General features: G+C 46.8%; 1 protein-coding gene across 2 annotated transcripts in view; it reads left to right on the top strand.

Moving 5' to 3' along the window:
- Positions 1-11975, top strand: part of AHI1 (Abelson helper integration site 1) — a 359799-nt gene extending 347824 nt beyond the window's left edge. For both annotated transcript variants that reach the window (XM_068231620.1, XM_068231621.1), the window contains one exon: positions 11814-11975. In XM_068231620.1, the coding sequence (XP_068087721.1) occupies positions 11814-11928 (115 nt within the window). In that variant the 3' untranslated portion in view covers positions 11929-11975. The remainder of the gene's footprint in view (positions 1-11813) is intronic.
- The last annotated feature ends 10824 nt before the right edge of the window (positions 11976-22799 follow it).

Below are 22799 nucleotides of genomic sequence, written 5' to 3'. Positions count from 1 at the left end.
GTAATCACACTGCAAATAGCAGACTGCAATATGAATTTGTGTAGAAGCCTGATTACACAGGCAGGGCAGATTCTCGCCATCATGGTGCCTAGGCAAGACACCACCAACTGTGCCATTTTAAAATACAGTATACTTGTACATGTTATATTATTTATTTCTTAGAAGACCAATGGACATAGGTAATAAAGCTGAGAAGCAGTTTTCTGGATTCTTAGCCCAGTACCTACACCAGAGTTCAATTCTATCCCTTACATCATGTAGCCAGCAGCTGGGTTTAGTCCTACCATAAAGAACAAAATACTGTACTTGGCCTTTAGCAAATTGTGCCCTAGGCAACTGCCTAGTTCTTCCAATATCTAAAAAAGGCCCTGGTACAATGGTATATTGAGTCTTTGAGATACCAACAACCTCATGAATAATTCATTCTGTCTAAATTTGATCTTTGGTTGAAATCCAATTAGAACCTAATTAGCAAATACTCTGTGTGTTTACATGTAACGTATAGTAACACATAGTACCACCAGTAGCATGGGTCGTCAGCCTTCTTAACAAAACGCATTAACAATTATGAATAGCAAGGGTTTTACTAGTACCTTCTAATGGGTTGTTACATGCTACCCTGTCCCTTACTTTCTTTTTTCTGCTATGGCTAACTTTAACCTTATACTACCACTGACTTCTAGTCCCTTCTCAACAGCACACATAAGCATAACCCCCCTCCACCCACATACTTAAAGTGGATCCGAGGTGAACTTTTACTCATTGCATAGTTGTGTTCCTTTCCTATTGTTTATAGGGCATTCCTCAAGCCAAATACTTTTTTGCTTTTGTTTTAATACTCTAATTCCCTATAAACTAAATAAACCACGCCCACAGGTTTTCAGAGAGTTTTGGCAGTAGCAAGTGCTCATGGGAGCTCAGTCTGGGCAGGAGGAGGAGGAGGAGGTGTTACTAGCCATTGATTTCAGAGGTAGGTTGGAGGAGGGAGGAGAGGGATTAGGTTTTTTCACAGGCTTAGTGATCAAGATACAGATAAGCCTGCCTCTGTGTAATGTTTACAAACAACATGGCTGCTGTCATTGTATCACAGGAAGCAGTAGCAAGGGCTTATGGGAGCTCCGTCTGGGCAGGAGGAGGGGGAGGTATTACTAGCCAGAGATTTCAGAGGCAGAGGGGAGGAGGGAGGAGGAAGGGGGGATAGTTTTTTTTCACAGGCTGAGTGCTGAAGATGCAGATAAGCGTGTGTAATGTGTACAAACAACATGGCTGCTGTCATTGTATCACAGGAAGAAATAATCATATTCTATTAAAGCTGTTTGCAGCTAGATTTGCTGTGTAAACCATCTACACTTTAGATAAGATATATAGACAAGTTACTTGTTATAGTTAGTTTTTCATCTCGGATCCGCTTTAACTGTACACTCTTCAAATGATGATGTCTGTGTGATGGCTATAAAGTACAATAGTGACCTTCATGGGAGCTATTCCCTTAACCACTTCCCGACCGCCTAACGCACAGGGGCGGCCGGGAAGTCGAGCACCAGCTCACCCACAGAGGCGGCGGTCCTTGTAAGGGCATGGGCGGAGCGATTGCGTCATCCGTGACGCGATCCTCCGCCGGCGCCTGTCACCGCTCATCCGCCGCAACATCCCGCCGGCCATACGGAAGCGCCGGCGGGATGTTAACCCCGCGATCGCGCATACAAAGTGTATAATACACTTTGTAATGTTTACAAAGTGTATTATACAGGCTGCCTCCTGCCCTGGTGGTCCCAATGTCCGAGGGACCACCAGGACGGGCTGCAGCCACCCTATGTCGCACCCAAGCACACTGATTTCTCCCCCCCCCTGCCCCAGATCACCCACAGCACCCCTCAGACCCCCCCCCCCCTGCCCACCCCCCAGACCCCTGTTTGCACCCAATCACCCCCCTAATCACCCATCAATCACTCCCTGTCACTATCTGTAAACACTATTTTTTTTTATCCCCCCCCCCCTGCCCCCTCCTGATCACCCCTCAGATTCACCCCAGACCCCCCCCCCCCTGTGTACTGTATGCATCTATCCCCCTGATAACCTGTCAATCACCTGTCAATCACCCATCAATCACCCATCAATAACCCCCAGTCACTGCCACCCATCAATCAGCCCCTAACCTGCCCCTTGCGGGCAATCTGATCACCCACCCACACCAATAGATCGCCCGCAGATCTGACGTCAGATCACCTCCCAAGTGCAGTGTTTACATCTGTTATCTACCCTAAACACCCACTAATTACCCATCAATCACCCATCAATCACCCCCTATCACCACCTGTCACTGTTGCCCATCAGATCAGACCCTAACCTGCCCCTTGCAGGCACCCAATCACCCGCCTACATGCTCAGATTGCCCTCAGACCCCCCTTATCAATTCGCCAGTGCAATATTTACATCTGTGCTTCCCTGTAATAGCCCATTGATCACCTGTCAATCACCCATCAATCACCCCCTGTTACTGCCACCCATCAATCACCCCCTGTCACTGCCACCCATCAATCAGCCCCTAACCTGCCCCTTGCGGGCAATCTGATCACCCACCCACACCAATAGATCGCCCGCAGATCCGACGTCAGATCACCTCCCAAGTGCAGTGTTTACATCTGTTATCTACCCTAAACACCCACTAATTACCCATCAATCACCCCCTATCACCACCTGTCACTGTTACCCATCAGATCAGACCCTAATCTGCCCCTTGCGGGCACCCAATCAACCGCCTACACGCTCAGATTGCCCTCAGACCCCCCCCCCCCCTTATCAATTCGCCAGTGCATTAGTTACATCTGCTCTTTCCTGTAATAACCCACTGATCACCTGTCAATCACCCATCAATCACCCCCTGTCACTGCCACCCATCAATCACCCCCTGGCACTTCCACCCATCAATCTGCCCCTAACCTGCCCCTTGCGGGCAATCTGATCTCCCACCCACACCAATAGATCGCCAGCAGATCTGACGTCAGATCACCTCCCAAGTGCAGTGTTTACATCTGTTCTCTACCCTAAACACCCACTAATTACACATCAATCACCCCCTATCACCACCTGTCACTGTTACCCATCAGATCAGACCCTAATCTGCCCCTTGCGGGCACCCAATCACCCGCCTACACGCTCAGATTGCCCTCAGACCCCCCCCCTTATCAATTCGCCAGTGCATTAGTTACATCTGTTCTTCCCTGTAATAACCCACTGATCACCTGTCAATCACCTGTCAATCACCCATCAATCACCCCCTGTCACTGCCACCCATGAATCACCCCCTGGCACTGCCACCCATCAATCACCCCCTGTCACTGCCACTCATCAATCAGCCCCTAACCTGCCCCTTGCGGGCAATCTGATCACCCACCCACACCAATAGTTCGCCCGCAGATCCGACGTCAGATCACCTCCCAAGTGCAGTGTTTATATCTGTTCTCTACCCTAAACACCCACTAATTACCCATCAATCACCCCCTGTCACTGCTACCTATCAGATTAGACCCCTATCTGCCCCTAGGGCACTCAATCACCCGCCCACACCCTCAGAATGCCCTCAGGCCCCAGCCCTGATCACCTCGCCAGTGCATTGCTTGCATCTATTCCCCCCTCTAATCACACCTTGAGACACCCATCAATCACCTCCTGTCACCCCCTAGCACACCTACCCATCAGATCAGGCCCTAATTTGCCCCGTGTGGGCTCCTGATCACTCGGCCAAACCCTCAGATCCCCCTCAGACCCCCTTCCGATCACCTCCCCAGTGCATTGATTGCATCTATTTTCCCCTCTAACCACCCCCTGAGACACCCATCAATCACCTCCTGTCACCCCCCCTAGCACTCCTATCCATCAGATCAGGCCCAATACAACCTGTCATCTAAAAGGCCACCCTGCATATGACCGGTTCCACAAAATTTGCCCCCTCATAGACCACCTGTCATCAAAATTTGCAGATGCTTATACCCCTGAACAGTCATTTTGAGACATTTGGTTTCCAGACTACTCACGGTTTTGGGCCCGTAAAATGCCAGGGCGGTATAGGAACCCCACAAACTGACCCCATTTTAGAAAAAAGACACCCCAATGTATTCTCTTAGGTTTATGACGAGTTCATAGAAGATTTTATTTTTTGTTAAAAGTTAGCGGAAATTGATTTTTTTTTTCCACAAAGTGTCATTTTTCACTAACTTGTGACAAAAAATAAAATCTTCTATTAACTCGCCATACACCTAACGGAATACCTTGGGGTGTCTTCTTTCTAAAATGGGGTCACTTGTGGGGTTCCTATACTGCCCTGGCATTTTAGGGGCCCTAAACCGTGAGGAGTAGTCTAGAAAACAAATGCCTCAAAATGACCTGTGATTAGGACGTTGGGCCCCTTAGCGCACCTAGGCTGCAAAAAAGTGTCACACATGTGGTATCGCCGTACTCAGGAGAAGTAGTATAATGTGTTTTGGGGTGTATTTTTACACATACCCATGCTGGGTGGGAGAAATCTCTCTGTAAATGGACAATTGTGTGTAAAAAAATCAAACAATTGTCATTTACAGAGATATTTCTCCCACCCAGCATGGGTATGTGTAAAAATACACCCCAAAACACATTATACTACTTCTCCTGAGTACGGCGGTACCACATATGTGGCACTTTTTTATACCCTAAGTACACTAAGGGGCCCAAAGTCCAATGAGTACCTTTAGGATTTCACAGGTCATTTTGCGACATTTGGTTTCAAGACTACTCCTCACGGTTTAGGGCCCCTAAAATGCCAGGGCAGTATAGGAACCCCACAAATGACCCCATTCTAGAAAGAAGACACCCAAACGTATTCCGTTAGGAGTATGGTGAGTTCATAGAAGATTTTATTTTTTGTCACAAGTTAGCGGAAAATGACACTTTGTGAAAAAAAACAATTAAAATCAATTTCCTCTAACTTGTGACAAAAAAATAAAACTTCTATGAACTCACCATACTCCTAACGGAATACCTTGGGGTGTCTTCTTTCTAAAATGGGGTCATTAGTGGGGTTCCTATACTGCCCTGGCATTTTAGGGGCCCTAAACCATGAGGAGTAGTCTTGAAACAAAAATGACCTGTGAAATCCTAAAGGTACTCATTGGACTTTGGGCCCCTTAGCGCAGTTAGGCTGCAAAAAAGTGCCAATCATGTGGTATCGCCGTACTCGGGAGAAGTAGTATAATGTGTTTTGGGGTGTATTTTTACACATACCCATGCTGGGTGGAAGAAATACCTCTGTAAATGACAATCTTTTGATTTTTTTACACACAATTGTCCATTTACAGAGTTATTTCTCCCACCCAGCATGGGTATGTGTAAAAATACACCCCAAAACACATTGTACTACTTCTCCCGAGTACTGCGATACCACGTGTGGCACTTTTTTGCACCCTAACTGCGCTAAGGGGCCCAAAGTCCAATGAGTACCTTTAGGATTTCACAGGTCATTTTGAAAAGAAGACTACTCCTCACGGTTTAGGGCCCCTAAAATGCCAGGACAGTATAGGAACCCCACAAATGACTCCATTTTAGAAAGAAGACACCCCAAGGTATTCTGTTAGTAGTACGGTGAGTTCATAGAAGATTTTATTTTTTGTCACAAGTTAGCGGAAATTGATTTTTATTGTTTTTTTTCACAAAGTGTCATTTTCCGCTAACTTGTGACAGGTCATGATCGAGATTCGAATGGTGGTGTGGTCGAATATCAATGCAAAACAATGCCAAATCGATCACACTACCAATCGAATCCCAATCGGACATGTCGGATTTAATCGATCAATCGAATTTGATCCAATCGAAATTCGATCGATCGCATTTAGAATTGTATTGTGTAGATGGGGCTTAGGTTATACAAATCAGATATAACTACATCTTACATTCTACCATATGATAAAGAAGCCTCCACAAAAGCCAAAGCTGTGCTGTGAATGAGGTTGTAGCTGCCACATGTACAAATATAAAAAAGGTCCACTTCAAAAACTTCAGATCAGATAAACTTCTGACCCTCTCATATTTCCTTTACTGCCCAGAACTCCAGTCCGAGCACAAGTGATGATCTGCATAGTGTACAGTAATGTGATCAGTTTGTACAGGCTGTGTGGTAGCAGGGGCCCCAACCGTCCCGGATTCGTCGGGATGGTCACGGGTTGGGGGAGGGGTCCCGCTGTCCCGGGATACACCCCCTTGTGTCCCGGCAGGCAGAGGAGATGAAGAAATGATCGACGCCCCAGCCGGCGGATGCGGTGCGTGAGATAATATTGTCCCTCCCTCCGAATGTGCCCCCCAGTGTCCCCCTGTATGCAGAGTTTAAGAGCGCAGCGGAGCGGGCAGTCTTACCATTCCTCCGCACGTACGGGCATCTCTGGCTCTTCTCCGCTTCCTGCTTCCTGTGATGTCACAGGAAGTAGATGGAAGCCAGAGCCCGGTACGCGAGGAGGAATGGTAAGAGTGCCCGCTACGCTGCGCTCTTAAACTCTGCATACAGGGGGACACTGGGGGGGCACATTTGGAGGGAGGGAGGGACAATATTATCTCAATATTATCTCACACACCGCATCCGCCGGCTGGGGCCTCGATCATTTATTCACTGTATATTGTATGATTGACTAGGGGTGTGTCAGGGTGTGTGGTTGGGGGTGTCATGGGTGTGGCTTAAGTGTCCCACTTTCTCATCTCAAAAAGTTGGGAGGTATGTGGTAGTTATTGGAAAGTTTGCATTAGGGAACCATTGCCACACCGCCTGTACAGGCTGATCACATCACTGTGCTCTATGCAGATCATGGACAGGCCTGGACAGCCCTGCACAGTGCCCTGCAGAACATGACCAGGGCAGACATCCGATGCCTAGCGCACTCCTCCAGCAGCCCTTAGAGCACATTACACAGTTTTTTTTGTTTAGTCAGAGTCTTCTGACCAGTCACTCCTCTCTGGTAATGTCACGATCTCTGTCTGTCTCCCTGGCCCTGCTTGCTGGCTCCTGAATACCTCCGGCTGCTCGTTACCCTCCCCAGCCACAATCACTGTCAGGGGAATTACAGGCTCCGACTCGCACAGTCATCAGCACGCGTTTCCCGGGCTTAGTGACGGAGGTGGGGGTGGAGTTGGCTGGGGAAAGAAAGGGGAGGGGATGTGCGTCCTGTGTGGACAGAAATGCCTTTTACTGGCTGCTGCAGTGAGCCGAGGGGCGGGCGTAATTCTCTGCAACAGCCCGCCCCCGGCAAGTGCATAGGTCTAGTGTATTCTGACTGTTGGCCACACTGCCCGGGGCCCACCGGAGACGTGGAGGCGGGGCCTCCCGGGCGAACTCCCGAGCTCACAGCGGCTCAGTACGAGCCTGCACCAAGTGTGTTTCTATGCAGGACAACACGTATTTTTTTCACTGCAGCTAATGTAATTGATAGAGAAAACTGACAGAATGTGCATAGTCATCATGCAGAATGTCAGTTTTTTTTTCTTTTCTGCACGCGAACAACATCAAGTGTGAACTAGCCCAACATGAGTTCTCAGTTTTTCTGTGCAGAAAACGCGCACGAAAACAGTGTGTTCCCTGCCTGCAGCCCCATTAATTTGATGTCACAATTTTGCTACACTTCCCACTCTCCTTCCCACTCATATTAGTAGAAAAGATAGTCCAATAAGTTTTTGAACTAATCTACGGTGACTATACGTCCCGCTTTACCCGGGACGTGTCCCAACTTCGGGGGGCGCTGTCCCAGGCTGCATGAGGTCCCGGGAGACGTCCTGCTTTTAGCAGCGGGACCAGTGTTGCCAACTCATCCCTTTAATTACTGACACATATGAATTATACAGGTTTCGTGGCTAGGTAGATGCAGGGAAGGCACTGATTATGTGTAAGTAGCCCCAGAACCTGTATAACTTAGATGTGTCAGTAATTAAAGGGATGAGTTGGCAACACTGAGCGGGACGTCCCGGCCTCGGGACTCTGGCCACCGTACTGAATGAACTAGCCGCAGCGTCTCATAGACGCTGTGCTAATACATTCCCCGGAGCCCCGCTCCAGCAGCCTGCATTGTCCTCCGGCAGGCACAGGCAGAGCAGGGCTACGGGAAGATGGCGTCCGGAGGCGGAGCCTTGTACTGGAGACTGTGTGTCTCGAGTACAGGGCTTCGGGCACCATCTTGCCGTAGCCCTGCTCTGCCTGTGAGCGTGGGAGATTGGAGGAGGATCGTCCGGGGGAGCTGCACACACACACCAGAGGCCGGCTGCATGAGGGGACTTCTGTCTGGTGAGTACATACTTTTTTTCCAGGTGAAATGTGCATTTATTTTGTGCTGACATGTTGCCCGCAATGCGTTTATTTTGTGCTGACATGTTTGCCCTATTGCGTTTATTTTGTACTGACATGTTTGCCCTCATTGCGTTTATTTTGTGCTGAAATGTTGCCCGCACTGCGTTTATTTTGTGCTGACATGTTTGCCCCCATTGCGTTTATTTTGTGCTGAAATGTTGCCCGCAATGCATTTATTTTGTGCTGAAATTTTGCCCGCAATGCGTTTATTTTGTGCTGACATGTTGCCCGCCATGCGTTTATTTTGTGCAGACATGTTGCCCGCAATGTGTTTATTTTGTGCTGACATGTTGCCCGCAATGTGTTTATTTTGTGCCGACATATGTCCCCCATTGTGTTTATTTTGTGCTGACATGTTTGCCCCCATTTCGTTTATTTTGTGCTGAAATGTTGCCCGCAATGCGTTTATTTATTTTGTGCTGACATTTTTTGCCCCATTGCGTTTATTTTGTGCTGACATGTTGCCCGCAATACGTTTATTTTGTGCTGGCATGTTGCTCGCAATGCGTTTATTTTGTGCTGACATGTTGCCCGCAATACGTTTATTTTCTGCTGACATGTTGCCCATTGCGTTTATTTTGTGGTGTCTGGGGTAACTGTTGCTGCATTTATTATGTAATGGTCATAGTTGGCTATGTTTGCTGCTTTGGGGTTACGGTATACTATTAAATAGCATCACACAGTTTCTGCACACCCATGATGCGAATCCTCGTTTGACCACATCATGGCTTTCTTATGCCTTGCTGTTACATCACTACGTTAGCTCCACCCATAGAATGTCATGGCGCGCCCATTTTTGCCCCCCCCCCCCCACCCGTCCCAGGTTGAGGCCACAAAAATCTGGTCACTGTAACTAATCAGAATTCAGCTGTCTGAAACAGATCAGTTCTGAAGCTTGGGTAATAAACAGCAGTGTTTACTCCAATACAAGGAGAAAAGCATACATTGCTGCACAATGTTTTACATGTTTAAGCTAGAAAGTGACAAAGACAGCAGTAACAACTTGCGGAAGCGGGTGGGGAACTTTTCTGCTGCTAGATACAACTAAGGTCTTTTTCCCCCTGGCAGCTGCACTGCTCATTTTGGCTACAATGACATGCAGCTGAATGGCAACATTTGGAAACCACATGTGTCACATTTGCAGGCAGTGACATTACCCGGTAGAGATGTCATGAACATTGAATTTTCTGTGAACGCGAACTTCCGTAAAATGTTCACGAACAGGCGATTCTGGTGAACCGCCATAGACTTCAATGAACAGGCGAATTTTAAAATCTACAAAGACTTTTTCTGGGCATAAAAGTGATGGAAAAGTTTCAAGGGGTCTAACACCTGGACAGGGGCATGCCAGAGGGGAATCCATGCCAAAAGTCTCACCAAAAATTGCAGAGTTAACGCAAAGTTGGGTTTTAAACCCTAATGGGCAGAAATCATTATGCACAGCTCTGGGTGTCAGTGGGCTGTGGAGTGTCTCACACAGGGAAATGCAATGGTACTATCAGAATACAGTGAAACAATGCATTGGAGTGGTTCTGTGTCTGCAACTTAATGAGGCAACAGCAGTAGAGTGCACACAGCTCTGGGTGTCAGTGGGCTGTGGAGTGTCACACACAAAAAAAAACACAGGAGTCCGATGTGCTAGCCCTCAAACAGGCTGTTTGGAGTGCTTTCACAGCAAGTGAGGAACAATAACACAGGTCTAGCTAATACTTTCCCTACCTATCTGCAGCAAGTCTGTCCCTGCTCTCAACAACAGTCAGCAGCCAGCAGAGAATTGATCTAATATGGCCACCGCAACTGCTTTTTGATAGGGGGGTGGGGGTCCAGGAAGGGATGCTAGCTGATTGGCTGCCAAGTGTCTGCTGACTGTGAGGTAAGGGGTCAGAGTTTAGCTCAATAATGTATAGGGGGCAAATCAAATACGCCAAATGTTTGCTGTTCGCCGCGTATGCGAACAGCCGATGTTTGCAGAATACTGCTCGCCGGCAAGCTGTTCGCGCCATCTCTATGACCTGTCGGCAAAAAAAAGTCTCTTGTCCCGTCTGAGGACAGCAACCGCCGTTCTCAGATGCAACTCTATTGGGGGTTTCCTTTCCACACCGCCCATGCCGAGCACTATGCTGGTGAACAGGAACAGCTTACAGGCGGTAAATTCACCGCCTGCAGCTGCCTGCGGAAAAGATGTCTTGGTGAAACAATTGAGGTTTAATTCCACTTAAAGTAATTTTAAACTTTTATGTTATTTATCATACGAACATATAAACCCAGAAAAGCGTGTCCCTTTTGACCAAGAAATAAAAGTAGCACATACATATCATTGTAGACATTTCCTCTCCAATAAGGTGTATCAGCAACATCTAAGCAGATCATGGCAGTGTGACAGACAGTATATATATGAACTAGTATGTAGCAGCTGTACATTTTCTGAGGATTTATCTAACCACAAATGCATAGAAGTGGGGAAACTGAGCTATATTAAACTGTGCAAGAGGCTGCTGCCATTTAAGCAACATCCTGTAATTAATTTATTATGACAGGTCTGACAAACTGAAACACCCAATTTGCTTGCGACAGACAGTTATGTTATAGTTCTGTGGAAATACTACTCTTCAACTTACACTTGTAGTAGAGAAGTTTACAGACAAGGCAGATGGATCAACACACAAGAGGATTATTTCATCAACAACTCATACTAACAGATTGTTTATAGCCAGACTACTAATTGTACAGTACATTCACACTATGCATATTGTGCTGTGCTTCTAGAGAAATAGGATCGCAACACAGCAGTATTGAAAAGTTGCAATCGCGTGCCACGAATGTGATGTGATGCATACAGTGAAGCATACAGTGCATGGAAGTGTGCTTCACCGCAACTGTAATCTGGCACATCATCCATTATACTTATAGCATGCTGTGCGTCATTCCAATGTAATCTGCTGCAACACGGTACTAACATAGATGTGAACGTACCATTGGAATAGGTAATTGCATCATATCGTCCATTGCACTGCATGGCAATAGATGCAGTGTATGAGTATCCTAAGGGTGCATACACACATGCAATTTTGATTGGTCAATGACTGGCCAATTTTACCACTTCCATGTTGTATGATGGCTAACAGTTTTTGAATAGTATAAAATGATTATATAGGTAAGCTCTCATACTTCATCAAAGTGGTAATACTGGCCAGTGATTGACCTATCAAATTTGCATGTGTATGTGAACCCTTAGAGTGACCATACACACTTTTTTGCATCAATATCTGGCCGATTCGATCATTTGATTGAATCTGCGAGAAATCGATGCCACAAATGATTCCCGATCTACAGATTATTGGTTGATTTGGTCAATCTCGCCATATGGAAAATTGTGCTAGATCGGCAGCGGGCCGGGTGCACATCACTAGGGATGTTCGATTTTGCAGCGAGTGACGAAGCTACTCTCCTCTGTCCACAGGGCGATTCCAGCGTCATCTCTCCCCACTTGTGGACAAAGCAGGAATTGTGGTTATGAATCAGAAGCAATATATGAGAGAAGCAAAGAACATGCTACAGAACACAGAGTATTATGAGACCCTAACGTAATGTCCATCAATAAACTATCAAAAATTACTGAAAATTCTAACATAAGAAGCTCACATGGAAGACACCCTATACAAGGATAAAAGAGACTACATTGTCATTAACAATCCAAAAATGCTGTTTTTTTTTTTACTTTTTTGCCAAAATATAGAAAAAGGATATCAGATACACAGTATATGTTAGGAATCTGGTCATGCCACTTCCTGCCTGCTGGTGGCAGCATTATGTTGAACGCTGATGAACTTCCTTTATTCCACCAGCAGGTGGCTCTGGGGACTTTGCATGACCTGAACTTTCATTGTTCCACCACTAGGGGCTCTATGCTGTCTGGAGACAGCTCTGCCAATGCAAGGGTTGCTCTCTATGGACTTTGCTTCAATCATGCATGTCCTCTTTATATAAGAGCCCTGCAAGGAGCAACCTGTGCCAGAACTTTGCGCTCACCAGCTTGAGTATCTGGACAACCCTGGTTTCATGGTATCTCATATTCCTGTGTCTGCTACTCTGTTACTGAACCTATTTTCTGTCTGACCTCGATTCCTGCCTGCTCCTTTTCTACTGTGATTGCTCGATTGTTGCCTACTTTATGCTTTGTTCTGACTGTGATTTTCTGCCTGCCTCCTTGTACTGCGATTGGTGTATATGTTACGGCCAGAACCCGAAGTTTGGCCAGAACTAGAAGTGGCCGGCCACTTCGGGTTCTGGCCGGCCAATGTGCGAACTGGCCGCTGCGCTGCGGCCAATGTGAGAAATGCAACAATTCCTGTAAGGTTAATGGGATGTTGTGGCCGCAGCGCAGCGGGCAAATGTATCACACATCTTTACTTTGTTCAATGACATTAAGCCGCCCGGCTTTTTCTCTGCCTCTCTCCTCCCCCCCCCCCCCCCGCCTCTCTCTCCTCCTCCCCCCGCCTCTCTCTCTTCTTCTCTTATGGGCAGCCGGGCGGGGGACACGCGTGTCCCTCCGGAGTCGTTCGTCGCGGCAGGGGAATCCTGCCGTTCTTGCAGAGCGGGTGCTGGCAGAAGCGATGTCTGCAGCCTCCCCGCTCTGCTCTCCTGCCGCGACGAACGACTCTCCTGGACACGCGTGTCCCCCGCCCGGCTGCCCATAAGAGAAGGAAGAGAGAGAGGCGAGGGGAGGAGAGAGAGGCGAGGGGAAGAGAGAAAGCGGGGAAAAAGCCGGTCGGCTTAATGTCATTGAATAAAGTAAAGATGTGTGATACATTTGCCCGCTGCGCTGCGGCCACAACATCCCATTAACTTTACAGGAATTGTTGCATTTCTCACATTGGCCGCAGCGCAGCGGCCAGTTCGCACATTGGCCGGCCAGAACCCGAAGTGGCCGGCCACTTCTAGTTCTGGCCAAACTTCGGGTTCTGGCCGTAACATATATATTGTATATATTTGTCCTGTGTATATATCCTCAATATATTTAGGTAGATTGATAGATAGGGTTTTGGGGGTTTGCACCTTGCCTTGTTTGTATGGTGTGTATGTATGTGGTGGTTGCCTCATTGTGTATAGCTGTCACCGCATTTCCTGACTGTTGTACACAGTTTGTTATGCATGCGGTTGCATTGAATTTGCATAATATTGTATGCACAACTGTAAATAAACATTTTTGCACAGTATTGCCCTGTCTCAGTGTCTGTGTTGCTTCAAACTGTGATCAATCCCAGTTTCTCCGTTCAGGTTTGTGTCCATATATCATGGCATTTCAAGGAATACCATAACCAAAATGCAGGACTAATAACAGTAACCATAATAGAACATATAACAGAGGAAGCTAGTATAAATACCGTAGATTGGAAAGACTGCAAGGCAGAGAAATGTGCTGGATATTTGTTGAGAACTCTGATCCCTGATTGGTTAAATTAATGCATTGAACATAACTTACTGTAATAACAAGTGAACAGTTCAAGACCCCATGTTATATTGTTATTTATTATTGGTATTAATGTTTTTACTATTATTACCATTAGTATTATTATTATTATTATTAACAAATAACAGTAATTGTTTTTTTAATCCTATTAGTGCCAAAAGATTTTATTTCTTTGTATTTTTACAATTTTTTAAAATCAATTTTAACACTTTTTTTCATTTATTTAAACTATGTAATCTATTTAATTACAGCCCATCAGCATCCCAAATAAGTCAAAAGTACTGAACCAACCAGCCAAATTTGAATAGTGGCATTAATTAAGCTATCATCTCCCCTAGTATAATGAAAACATTCCCTTCTAAAAATAGCCACCTTTGACAAAATGACCACTGTCTTCTCAATTTGAGGACAGAAAGCACTACCAAAATTGCTGCGGAAAGACCAATCACACTTCATGATGTCACAACCCATAGATGGGTGGGATGCTCCAGGAGTGGCATGCTGAAAATAGATTTAGATTTATAAATCTAAATAATAAATAAATAATAAATCGCTGCACAAGAGCGAGCAGCACACATAGAGATGCTACACAGCTATAGCAGTTAAGGTAAGCCTGGATATCCACAATCCTGGTCAATGATCTAACACACTGATACTATGCTGCACATTTAACTTATACACAGGATCAAACTGACTTCATTAGAAGCCTGAAGCAATAGCAATACTAATTAAGCTTTTAAAGCACCCAGCACCTTTTGAATGATCAAGTTTTTTTAAAGCACATTTTTAATATATGCAAATATAGTCTATCATGTAATGAGAAAACTAATACAAGGTATATGCACTTTCCAGTTAGGGCTTTTAAAGCACTAAACCCGTTCAAAAGATATTAAAATATATACAAATTGAGCCAAGCATATGCAAATGATGGAAATCAATACAAGGTATATGCATTTTCCAATGCAGTTATTATGCAAACCTCTTTTACCCCCAACATTTTTATCCCAATTTTGTAAGCACTCAGCATTTCATTAAGAAATATAGGCAAATTAATAACACAAGAATATGCACTTTTGAATACAATTTTCATTCACTTTTCAACTGTAATGTCTATATATTATGTATATAAACATATGTCATTCATCATATTTTCATAAAGCTGGTATGATTAACCCTAAGAATACTGAATTGACTATACCAATGAATTTTTTTGACTGCAGATTGTTATGCATATTTACAATTATGTTCCAGACCTTTCTTATCTCAATCGTTTAGGCACTCAGTACCTCATTAAGAAATATAGGCAAATTAATAACACAAGAATATGCACTTTTGAAAACAATGTTTTATGCATTTTAAACACACTTTTCATTCACTTTTCAACTGCAATGCAAATGTTTATATATACATATTGTGAAGAAACGCGGAAAAGCCGCAGCAAGTGTTCAGGCTGAGGCGGCTGTTTCTGCGTCCAACATGGCGGCACAACGCGAAGAAATCGCCGCATGCCGCATAGGCAGAGCGGTGGAGTCCGCGTTGGACGCGGCGGTTTGTACGCATAGCGATACCCCTGACATGGTGGTTGGACGCGGGGAGTCCGCCGCTTGCTTGGAAAGCGGTGCGGCGGCTCCCGCGCCCGAATCAGCTGATACTTTGCAAAACATGTCTAGTGTGGCTGGGACTGCTAGTCCACACAGGTTCAGAAGGACGCGCGCGCGTTGAGAGGCAGAGCTTATATGACAGCCAGAGAAGAGTCAGCTGACCAAGCTGGTCAGCTGACATTTTCACCATTCCCCATTGGTCCAGCACTTAGGGGTGGCGCTGGAGAGCGCTGTGGTATATATACTGGGTGCTGGTCATTTCTCTGGTGTCTGGCGTTGCAATCACTACGTGGTAGCACTCAGACCTTGTCTGTATCTGTGTTCTAGCATAGTTTCCAAAGGTGTTGACGATCAAGGAACTCACACCTTAGCGTCAGGAATATTGAACTGTATTATTTGCTATGACCTTCTGCCTGCCTGACTATCCCTCTGAACTCTGATTCTGTATCTTGTTATTTCTGATATCCTGTTGCCAAACTCTGCTCGTTCCTGGACTCTGTATTGGCCTCCTGATTCTGTACCTTGCTATTCTGATACTCCGTTGCCAAACCCTGCCTGTTTATTGGATTCCGTATCTGTCTCCTGAATCTGTACCTTATCAGTCTGTGTGTTAACGACCTGCCTTGCCGTCGTTGCCAACCTCGAGAACTGGCCTTACTGTTAGAGGCAGTTCCCAGACCTGTTAGTGACATCCTCTCACTGGTGTTACTCACGCTCTGTCCTTCCTACTCTCAGCCTAGCTCCTCCCCCGGGAGAGTCTAGGCCATCGGAAGGAACATACTTTTGTGCAGTACTCAAAGTATTGCTGTTGCACTTAACACTCACTCGTTATCTCAGGTGTCCAGAGGTTAGTAGATATATCTGATTATCGGTGATACTGCAGATCATCGATAATCGGGTATATTCTGTATTCTCGGTGATACTGCAGTTCCCTGGTAATCAGACCCTCTCTGTGTTACACCGATTGTTACAGAACGCCAGACCAAAATATAAATGGACGCACACTCTGACCGTCTGGGCGCACTTGCCACTTCGGTGGACAACATCAATCAAGTGCTGGGTAGTCACAAGGCTATGAATGAAGCCTTGTCTGGTTCTTTACAAACCCTCCAGACAGCAGTGGATGAGGTGCGATCCCCTCCTAGCTCTGACATGCGTTTGCCTGTACCTGAGAAATTTTCTGGTCACAGATCAGACTTCCGAAATTTTAGAAGTAGAGTGTTATCTTACTTTGAGTTGAAACCCCGATCTTCGGGAACTGTGGCCCAAAGGGTCACATTCATTAAGACTTTGTTATCAGGCGATTCTCAGATGTGGGCGTACAGTTTGCCCACCAGAGACTTAGCCCTCACATCAGTGGATGAATTTTTTAAAGCTATGGCAGTAATTTACGACGACCCAGACCTTGCTGCGACTTCTGAGCGGAAGCTCAAGCTTTTGCGTCAAGGCAAGGGTCCGGTCGAGGATTACGCAGCCGAATTTAGGAGGTGGTCAGTTTCAGCCAGGTGGGACACCTATGCCCTCTTAGATTGTTTCTTATCAGGGTTGTCAGATGAGGTCTCAGATCTCATGTTAGGTCTGCCTGAACCTAAAACAGTCGATGAGGCCATTTCATCGGCCATTCGAGTCGACCGCAGGCTGCGTTACCAGAAACAGACCTGGGGTAGTAACCGTGTAAGAATGGTGTCCTACGCTGCACCTCCAGCAACTCCACCTCCTCCCGTCTCGCCTCCATCGGAACCAATGCAAATTGGTCGGTCGAAACTATCTCAAGTGGAGCGAAGACGTAGGATGTCTGAGCAGCTGTGCCTTTACTGCGCAGAGGGGGGTCATAGAGTACGTAATTGCCCTAATAAGTCGGGAAACGCTACCGCCTAGGAGTTGTAGGGGGTAACACCCTAGGCACGCGACTTTTACCCCTGGAAGATAAACGATTACTTCTTCCTTGTACAGTTACATGGGAAGATAGAACTGAGGTTTCTGAGGCTTTTGTTGATTCAGGCAAAGCAGCTAATTTTATGGATTTAGAATTTGCTAAGAGATTGGGTATTCCGCTCACCCGGTGAAACCACCCATTCAGGTTACGGCAGTAGATGACTACCCCCTGCAAAGTGATCATCCACTGTCTCAGACACCCGAGGTGGAGGTTACTATAGGGGTGTTGCATACAGAGAGACTGCAGTTTTTTGTGTTACACATGAACACCTCCACAGTCATCCTTGGCATGCCATGGTTGCACCTTCACTCCCCACAGATCAATTGGGCTACTGGTCAGCTAACTAGCTGGTCTAATCATTGTTTTCAGCAGTGTTTGGGGAGGGTGACACTGGGCCAGGCCAAGATTCATTTGGAGGGGGTACCAGTACAATATGCTGAATATTCTGATGTGTTCTGTCCCAAGGCTGCTGATAAATTACCTCCACATCGCCCGTTTGATTGCCCCATCGATCTCCGATCTGGTTGTATGCCCCCGAGGGGTCACCTCTACAATTTCTCTGGGCCAGAGAAAGTGGCCATGCAGGAGTACATTTGTGAAAACTTAGCCAAGGTATTCATTCGTCCTTCCCGGTCGCCCGCTGGCGCAGGGTTTTTTTTTTTTAAGAAAAAAGACGGAGGCCTGCGGCCATGTATTGATTACCGGGACCTGAATAAAATCACAGTGAAGAATCGCTACCCTTTGCCCCTGATAGATGACTTGTTTACACAGGTTACAGACGCTAAGATCTTTTCAAAGTTGGATTTACGGGGTGCATACAACCTGGTGCGGATTAGAAAGGGCGATGAATGGAAGACGGCCTTTAACACGCCCGACGGGCATTACGAGTACCTGGTGATGCCCTTCGGGCTGTAGCAGTAGGTAGAGGGATAGTCGGCACATGCAGGCTTAAGCAGCATAAAAAAGCTTTATTTTTCGGCTTCATGCAGATTGCAAAACAATTTAAAATGAGATAGGTCCTACCCGATACTTCAAATGGCTGTGGGGTGAGGTGGGAGCAGTGGGGGCCGCCTTACGACTGTTTCGCTCTCCTGAGCGTCTTCAGAGGCAATGCCTTCGGGCTGTGTAACGCCCCGGCCGTCTTCCAAGAACTAATTAATGAGGTATTCAGGGAGGTGTTGGGCAAATTCGTGTTAGTATACCTAGATGATATACTTATTTTTTCAAACAACCTCTCTGAGCACAGGACACACGTCAGATTTGTATTGGACAAACTAAGGCAGAACATGCTTTACGCTAAATTGGAGAAGTGCATCTTCGAGGTAACGTCTGTCGCCTTTTTAGGGTAAATAATTTCCACCTCAGGCTTGTCTATGGATCCTGCCAAAGTCGCGGCCGTGTTGGAATGGCCTCAACCAGTGGGGTTAAAATCTCTTCAGAGATTTTTAGGCTTTGCCAATTACTATAGAAGGTTCATAAAGGGGTACTCCACTGTCATTGCACCCCTCACCAGTCTCACTAAAAAAGGGGCAGATACTACCCACTGGTCTCCAGAAGCTCTGCATGCATTCTCCACCTTGAAAGACTTGTTTTGCTCTGCACCCATCTTAAGACACGTTGACACCTCCTATCCCTTTATTGTTGAGGTAGACGCCTCGGAGGTCGGGGTAGGGGCTGTGCTGTCCCAGCGGTCAGGGTTGCAGGGTAGATTGCACCCATGTGCCTATTTTTCTCGTAGGTTCTCTCCAGCAGAGAGGAACTACGATATAGGCAACAGGGAGCTCCTGGCCATCAAATTGGCCTTTGAAGAATGGCGTCATTGGTTGGAAGGAGCAGAACACACGATTACAGTTTACACTGATCACAAAAATTTAGAATACATCGAGGGAGCCAAGAGATTAAGCCCCCGTCAGGCTCGATGGTCATTGTTCTTCTCGAGGTTCAGATTTGTAATTACGTATACTCCGGGTAGCAAAAACATTAAGGCAGATGCCCTGTCCAAATGCTTTGAACCGGAGACAGCACAGCCCTCCGCCCCAGAGACCATTGTCCCACAGAAACTAGTACTGGCAACAACTGAGACTTGGGAAGACTGGATAGTGACTTTAAGCCCTTTCCAGCAGGACGTCCCGGAGGGGAAGCCCGAGGGAGTTATGTTTATACCACTACCATTCCGTCTTCAGATATTGCAAATGTTCCACTCACACAAGAACGCGGGACACCCTGGGGCCTCCAGAACACAGGATTTGGTTGCCAGGTGTGCTTGGTGGCCATCTGTGGCAACAGACTGTAAGGAGTATGTTAGGGAATGTGGCGTGTGTGCGAAAAGTAAGCCCTCCCGGCTGGCACCTGTGGGAACGTTGCAGCCCTTGCCCACCCCGAGTGAACCGTGGACCCACTTGTCTATGGATTTTGTGGGTGAGCTTCCCAGGTCTGAGGGCATGTCGGTCATTTGGGTGGTAGTCGACCGCTTTAGTAAAATGGCCCATTTTGTGCCCTTGAAAGGACTCCCTTCGGCCCAGGAGTTGGCCGATTTGTTCATGAGCCACGTTTTCCGATTGCATGGCATCCCGGAAAACATAGTGTCAGATCGGGGAGTCCAATTTGTTTCGAGATTTTGGAGGGCATTTTGTCACCAAATGGGCATGGAACTGTCATTTTCGTCGGGCTACCACCCACAGACCAATGGTCAGACCGAAAGGGTCAATCAATCATTGGAGCAGTTTTTGAGGTGTTACGTTGCAGAAGCACAGAATGATTTGGTCAAGTTTTTGCCCTTCGCGGAATTCGCGCCAGTGATGCTCGGATACCCCCCAATCACGGATCCGCATGCGGCCGTGATTATTGGAGCCGCATCCGTATCTACCCGTGATTGCGTGACGTATTTTTTTCCGCAACCGGCTCGACCCGTGTTCAGCATTGTAGAAATCCGCAATGTCGTGTCGTGGGCAGTCGTAACCCGTAATGCTTCATGCGTATCGCCATGCCGCCATGCGTACAAATGTACGTGTTGAATAGCTGAGTTTGCGCATGCGCAAGCGTATCAGTAGTCAATGCGGACATAAAAATCTGCATGTATGTACGTGTCGTATTGTTCAATGCGTATCAGTGGGTACCCGTACTGACTAACTGCGCATGCGTATCAGTAGGCAATGCGGACATAAAAATCCGCATGTAGCCTCCCCTCCTGTGATTGGTCGCTCTAGCCTGCGTCAGGGGCCTCTGATTGGCCCAGTGACATGTAATGGGAAAAATCCGTATCACGGGCGCATCAAGGCCGTGATTATGGGTCGTGACCCGTCTTTTTGTACGCATGCCATGATCCGGATTTGACGCGATGTCGTGATCCATGCGGATCACGGCATCCAGATCACGGTCTTCGTGATGCGGAAAAATGGCCGTGAATCACGCGTACCCGTGATCACGGCCATTCGTGAGAGCACCACTGATTTGCGCACAATAATTTGAAAAGTTCCTCCTCGGGATTTTGTCCATTTCAGATAGTGACCGGGAAGTTGCCCAAATTCTCCCCATTGCCAGTCGCCTCCACTCCGTTTCCAGCTCTGGAGGCCTAGCAAAGGTCATTTAAAGACATGTGGTGGATCGTGAAAAATAATTTGGAGAAGGCATTTCAAAGTCAGAAAAGTCAAGCTGACAAAAGACGTTCCTTAGAGTGGAGGTTTCAACCAGGAGACTTAGTCTGGGTATCCACGCGTCACTTGACTTTGAAACAGCCCTCAGCCAAGTTGGGGCCCAGGTTTGTGGGTCCATTTCCAGTAACTAGAAAGATCAACAATGTTACTTATGCCATTGATCTCCCTGCCAGCATGCGGGGTGTAAGATCCTTTCACGTGTCCTTGCTTAAACCAGCAGTCCATGTGGGTCCCACTCCTCCTCCTCCCGTGATGATAGATGACCAACCTGAGTACGAAGTAGAGAAAATTTTAGACTCATGGATAGTTCAGAACTCAGTACAGTATCTGGTGCATTGGAAAGGGTATGGTATTGAGGAGAGATCATGGGTACCTGAATGTCGCATGCATGCGGATAAATTGAGAAGGGAGTTCCACGAGTTGCATCCTGAGAAACCTGGTAGGAGCTGTCCGGAGTCCACTCCTCAGGGGGGTACTGTGAAGAAATGCGGAAAAGCCGCCGCAAGTGTTCAGGGTGAGGCGGCTGTTTCCGCGTCCAACATGGCGGCACAACGCGAAGAAACCGCCGCATGCCGCACAGGCAGAGCGGTGGAGTCCGCGTTGGACGCGGCGGTTTGTACGCATAGCGATACCCCTGACATGGTGGTTGGACGCGGGGAGTCCGCCGATTGCTTGGAAAGTGGTGCGACGGCTCCCGCGCCCGAATCAGCTGATACTTTGCAAAACATGTCTAGTGTGGCTGGGACTGCTAGTCCACACAGGTTCAGAAGGACGCGCGCGCGCGTTGAGAGGCAGAGCTTATATGACAGCCAGAGAAGAGTCAGCTGACCAAGCTGGTCAGCTGACATTTTCACCATTCCCCATTGGTCCAGCACTTAGGGGTGGCGCTGGAGAGCGCTGTGGTATATATACTGGGTGCTGGTCATTTCTCTGGTGTCTGGCGTTGCAATCACTACGTGGTAGCACTCAGACCTTGTCTGTATCTGTGTTCTAGCATAGTTTCCAAAGGTGTTGACGATCAAGGAACTCACACCTTAGCGTCAGGAATATTGAACTGTATTATTTGTTATGACCTTCTGCCTGCCTGACTATCCCTCTGAACTCTGATTCTGTACCTTGTTATTTCTGATATCCTGTTGCCAAACTCTGCTCGTTCCTGGACTCTGTATTGGCCTCCTGATTCTGTACCTTGCTATTCTGATACTCCGTTGCCAAACCCTGCCTGTTTATTGGATTCCGTATCTGTCTCCTGAATCTGTACCTTATCAGTCTGTGTGTTAACGACCTGGCTTGCCGACCTCGAGAACTGGCCTTACTGTTAGAGGCAGTTCCCAGACCTGTTAGTGACATCCTCTTACTGGTGTCACTCACGCTCTGTCCTTCCTCCTCTCAGCCTAGCTCCTCCCCCGGGAGAGTCTAGGCCATCGGAAGGAACATACTTCTGTGCAGTACTCAAAGTATTGCTGTTGCACTTAACACTCACTCGTTATCTCAGGTGTCCAGAGGTTAGTAGATATATCTGATTATCGGTGATACTGCAGATCATCGATAATCGGGTATTATTATTATTTATTTATTTATAAAGCGCCAACATATTCCGTGGCGCTGTACAATGTAAGAAAACAAACAAGGGATACATAATGATACAGACAATGATATACATGAAATATGAACACTGATACAAGATACAGCACTGCTGATTACAACTTAATTTAACAGGATGACTAAAATGTATAAATTTCTAACAGTGTGCAAGCAATTGAATTAATAACATTCCATGACACAA

Source organism: Hyperolius riggenbachi, chromosome 4 (genome assembly GCF_040937935.1).
Source record: "Hyperolius riggenbachi isolate aHypRig1 chromosome 4, aHypRig1.pri, whole genome shotgun sequence".
NCBI classification, from domain to species: domain Eukaryota; kingdom Metazoa; phylum Chordata; class Amphibia; order Anura; family Hyperoliidae; genus Hyperolius; species Hyperolius riggenbachi.
Note: the sequence above shows the minus strand (reverse complement) of the source record. Positions and strands in the feature narration are given on the sequence as shown.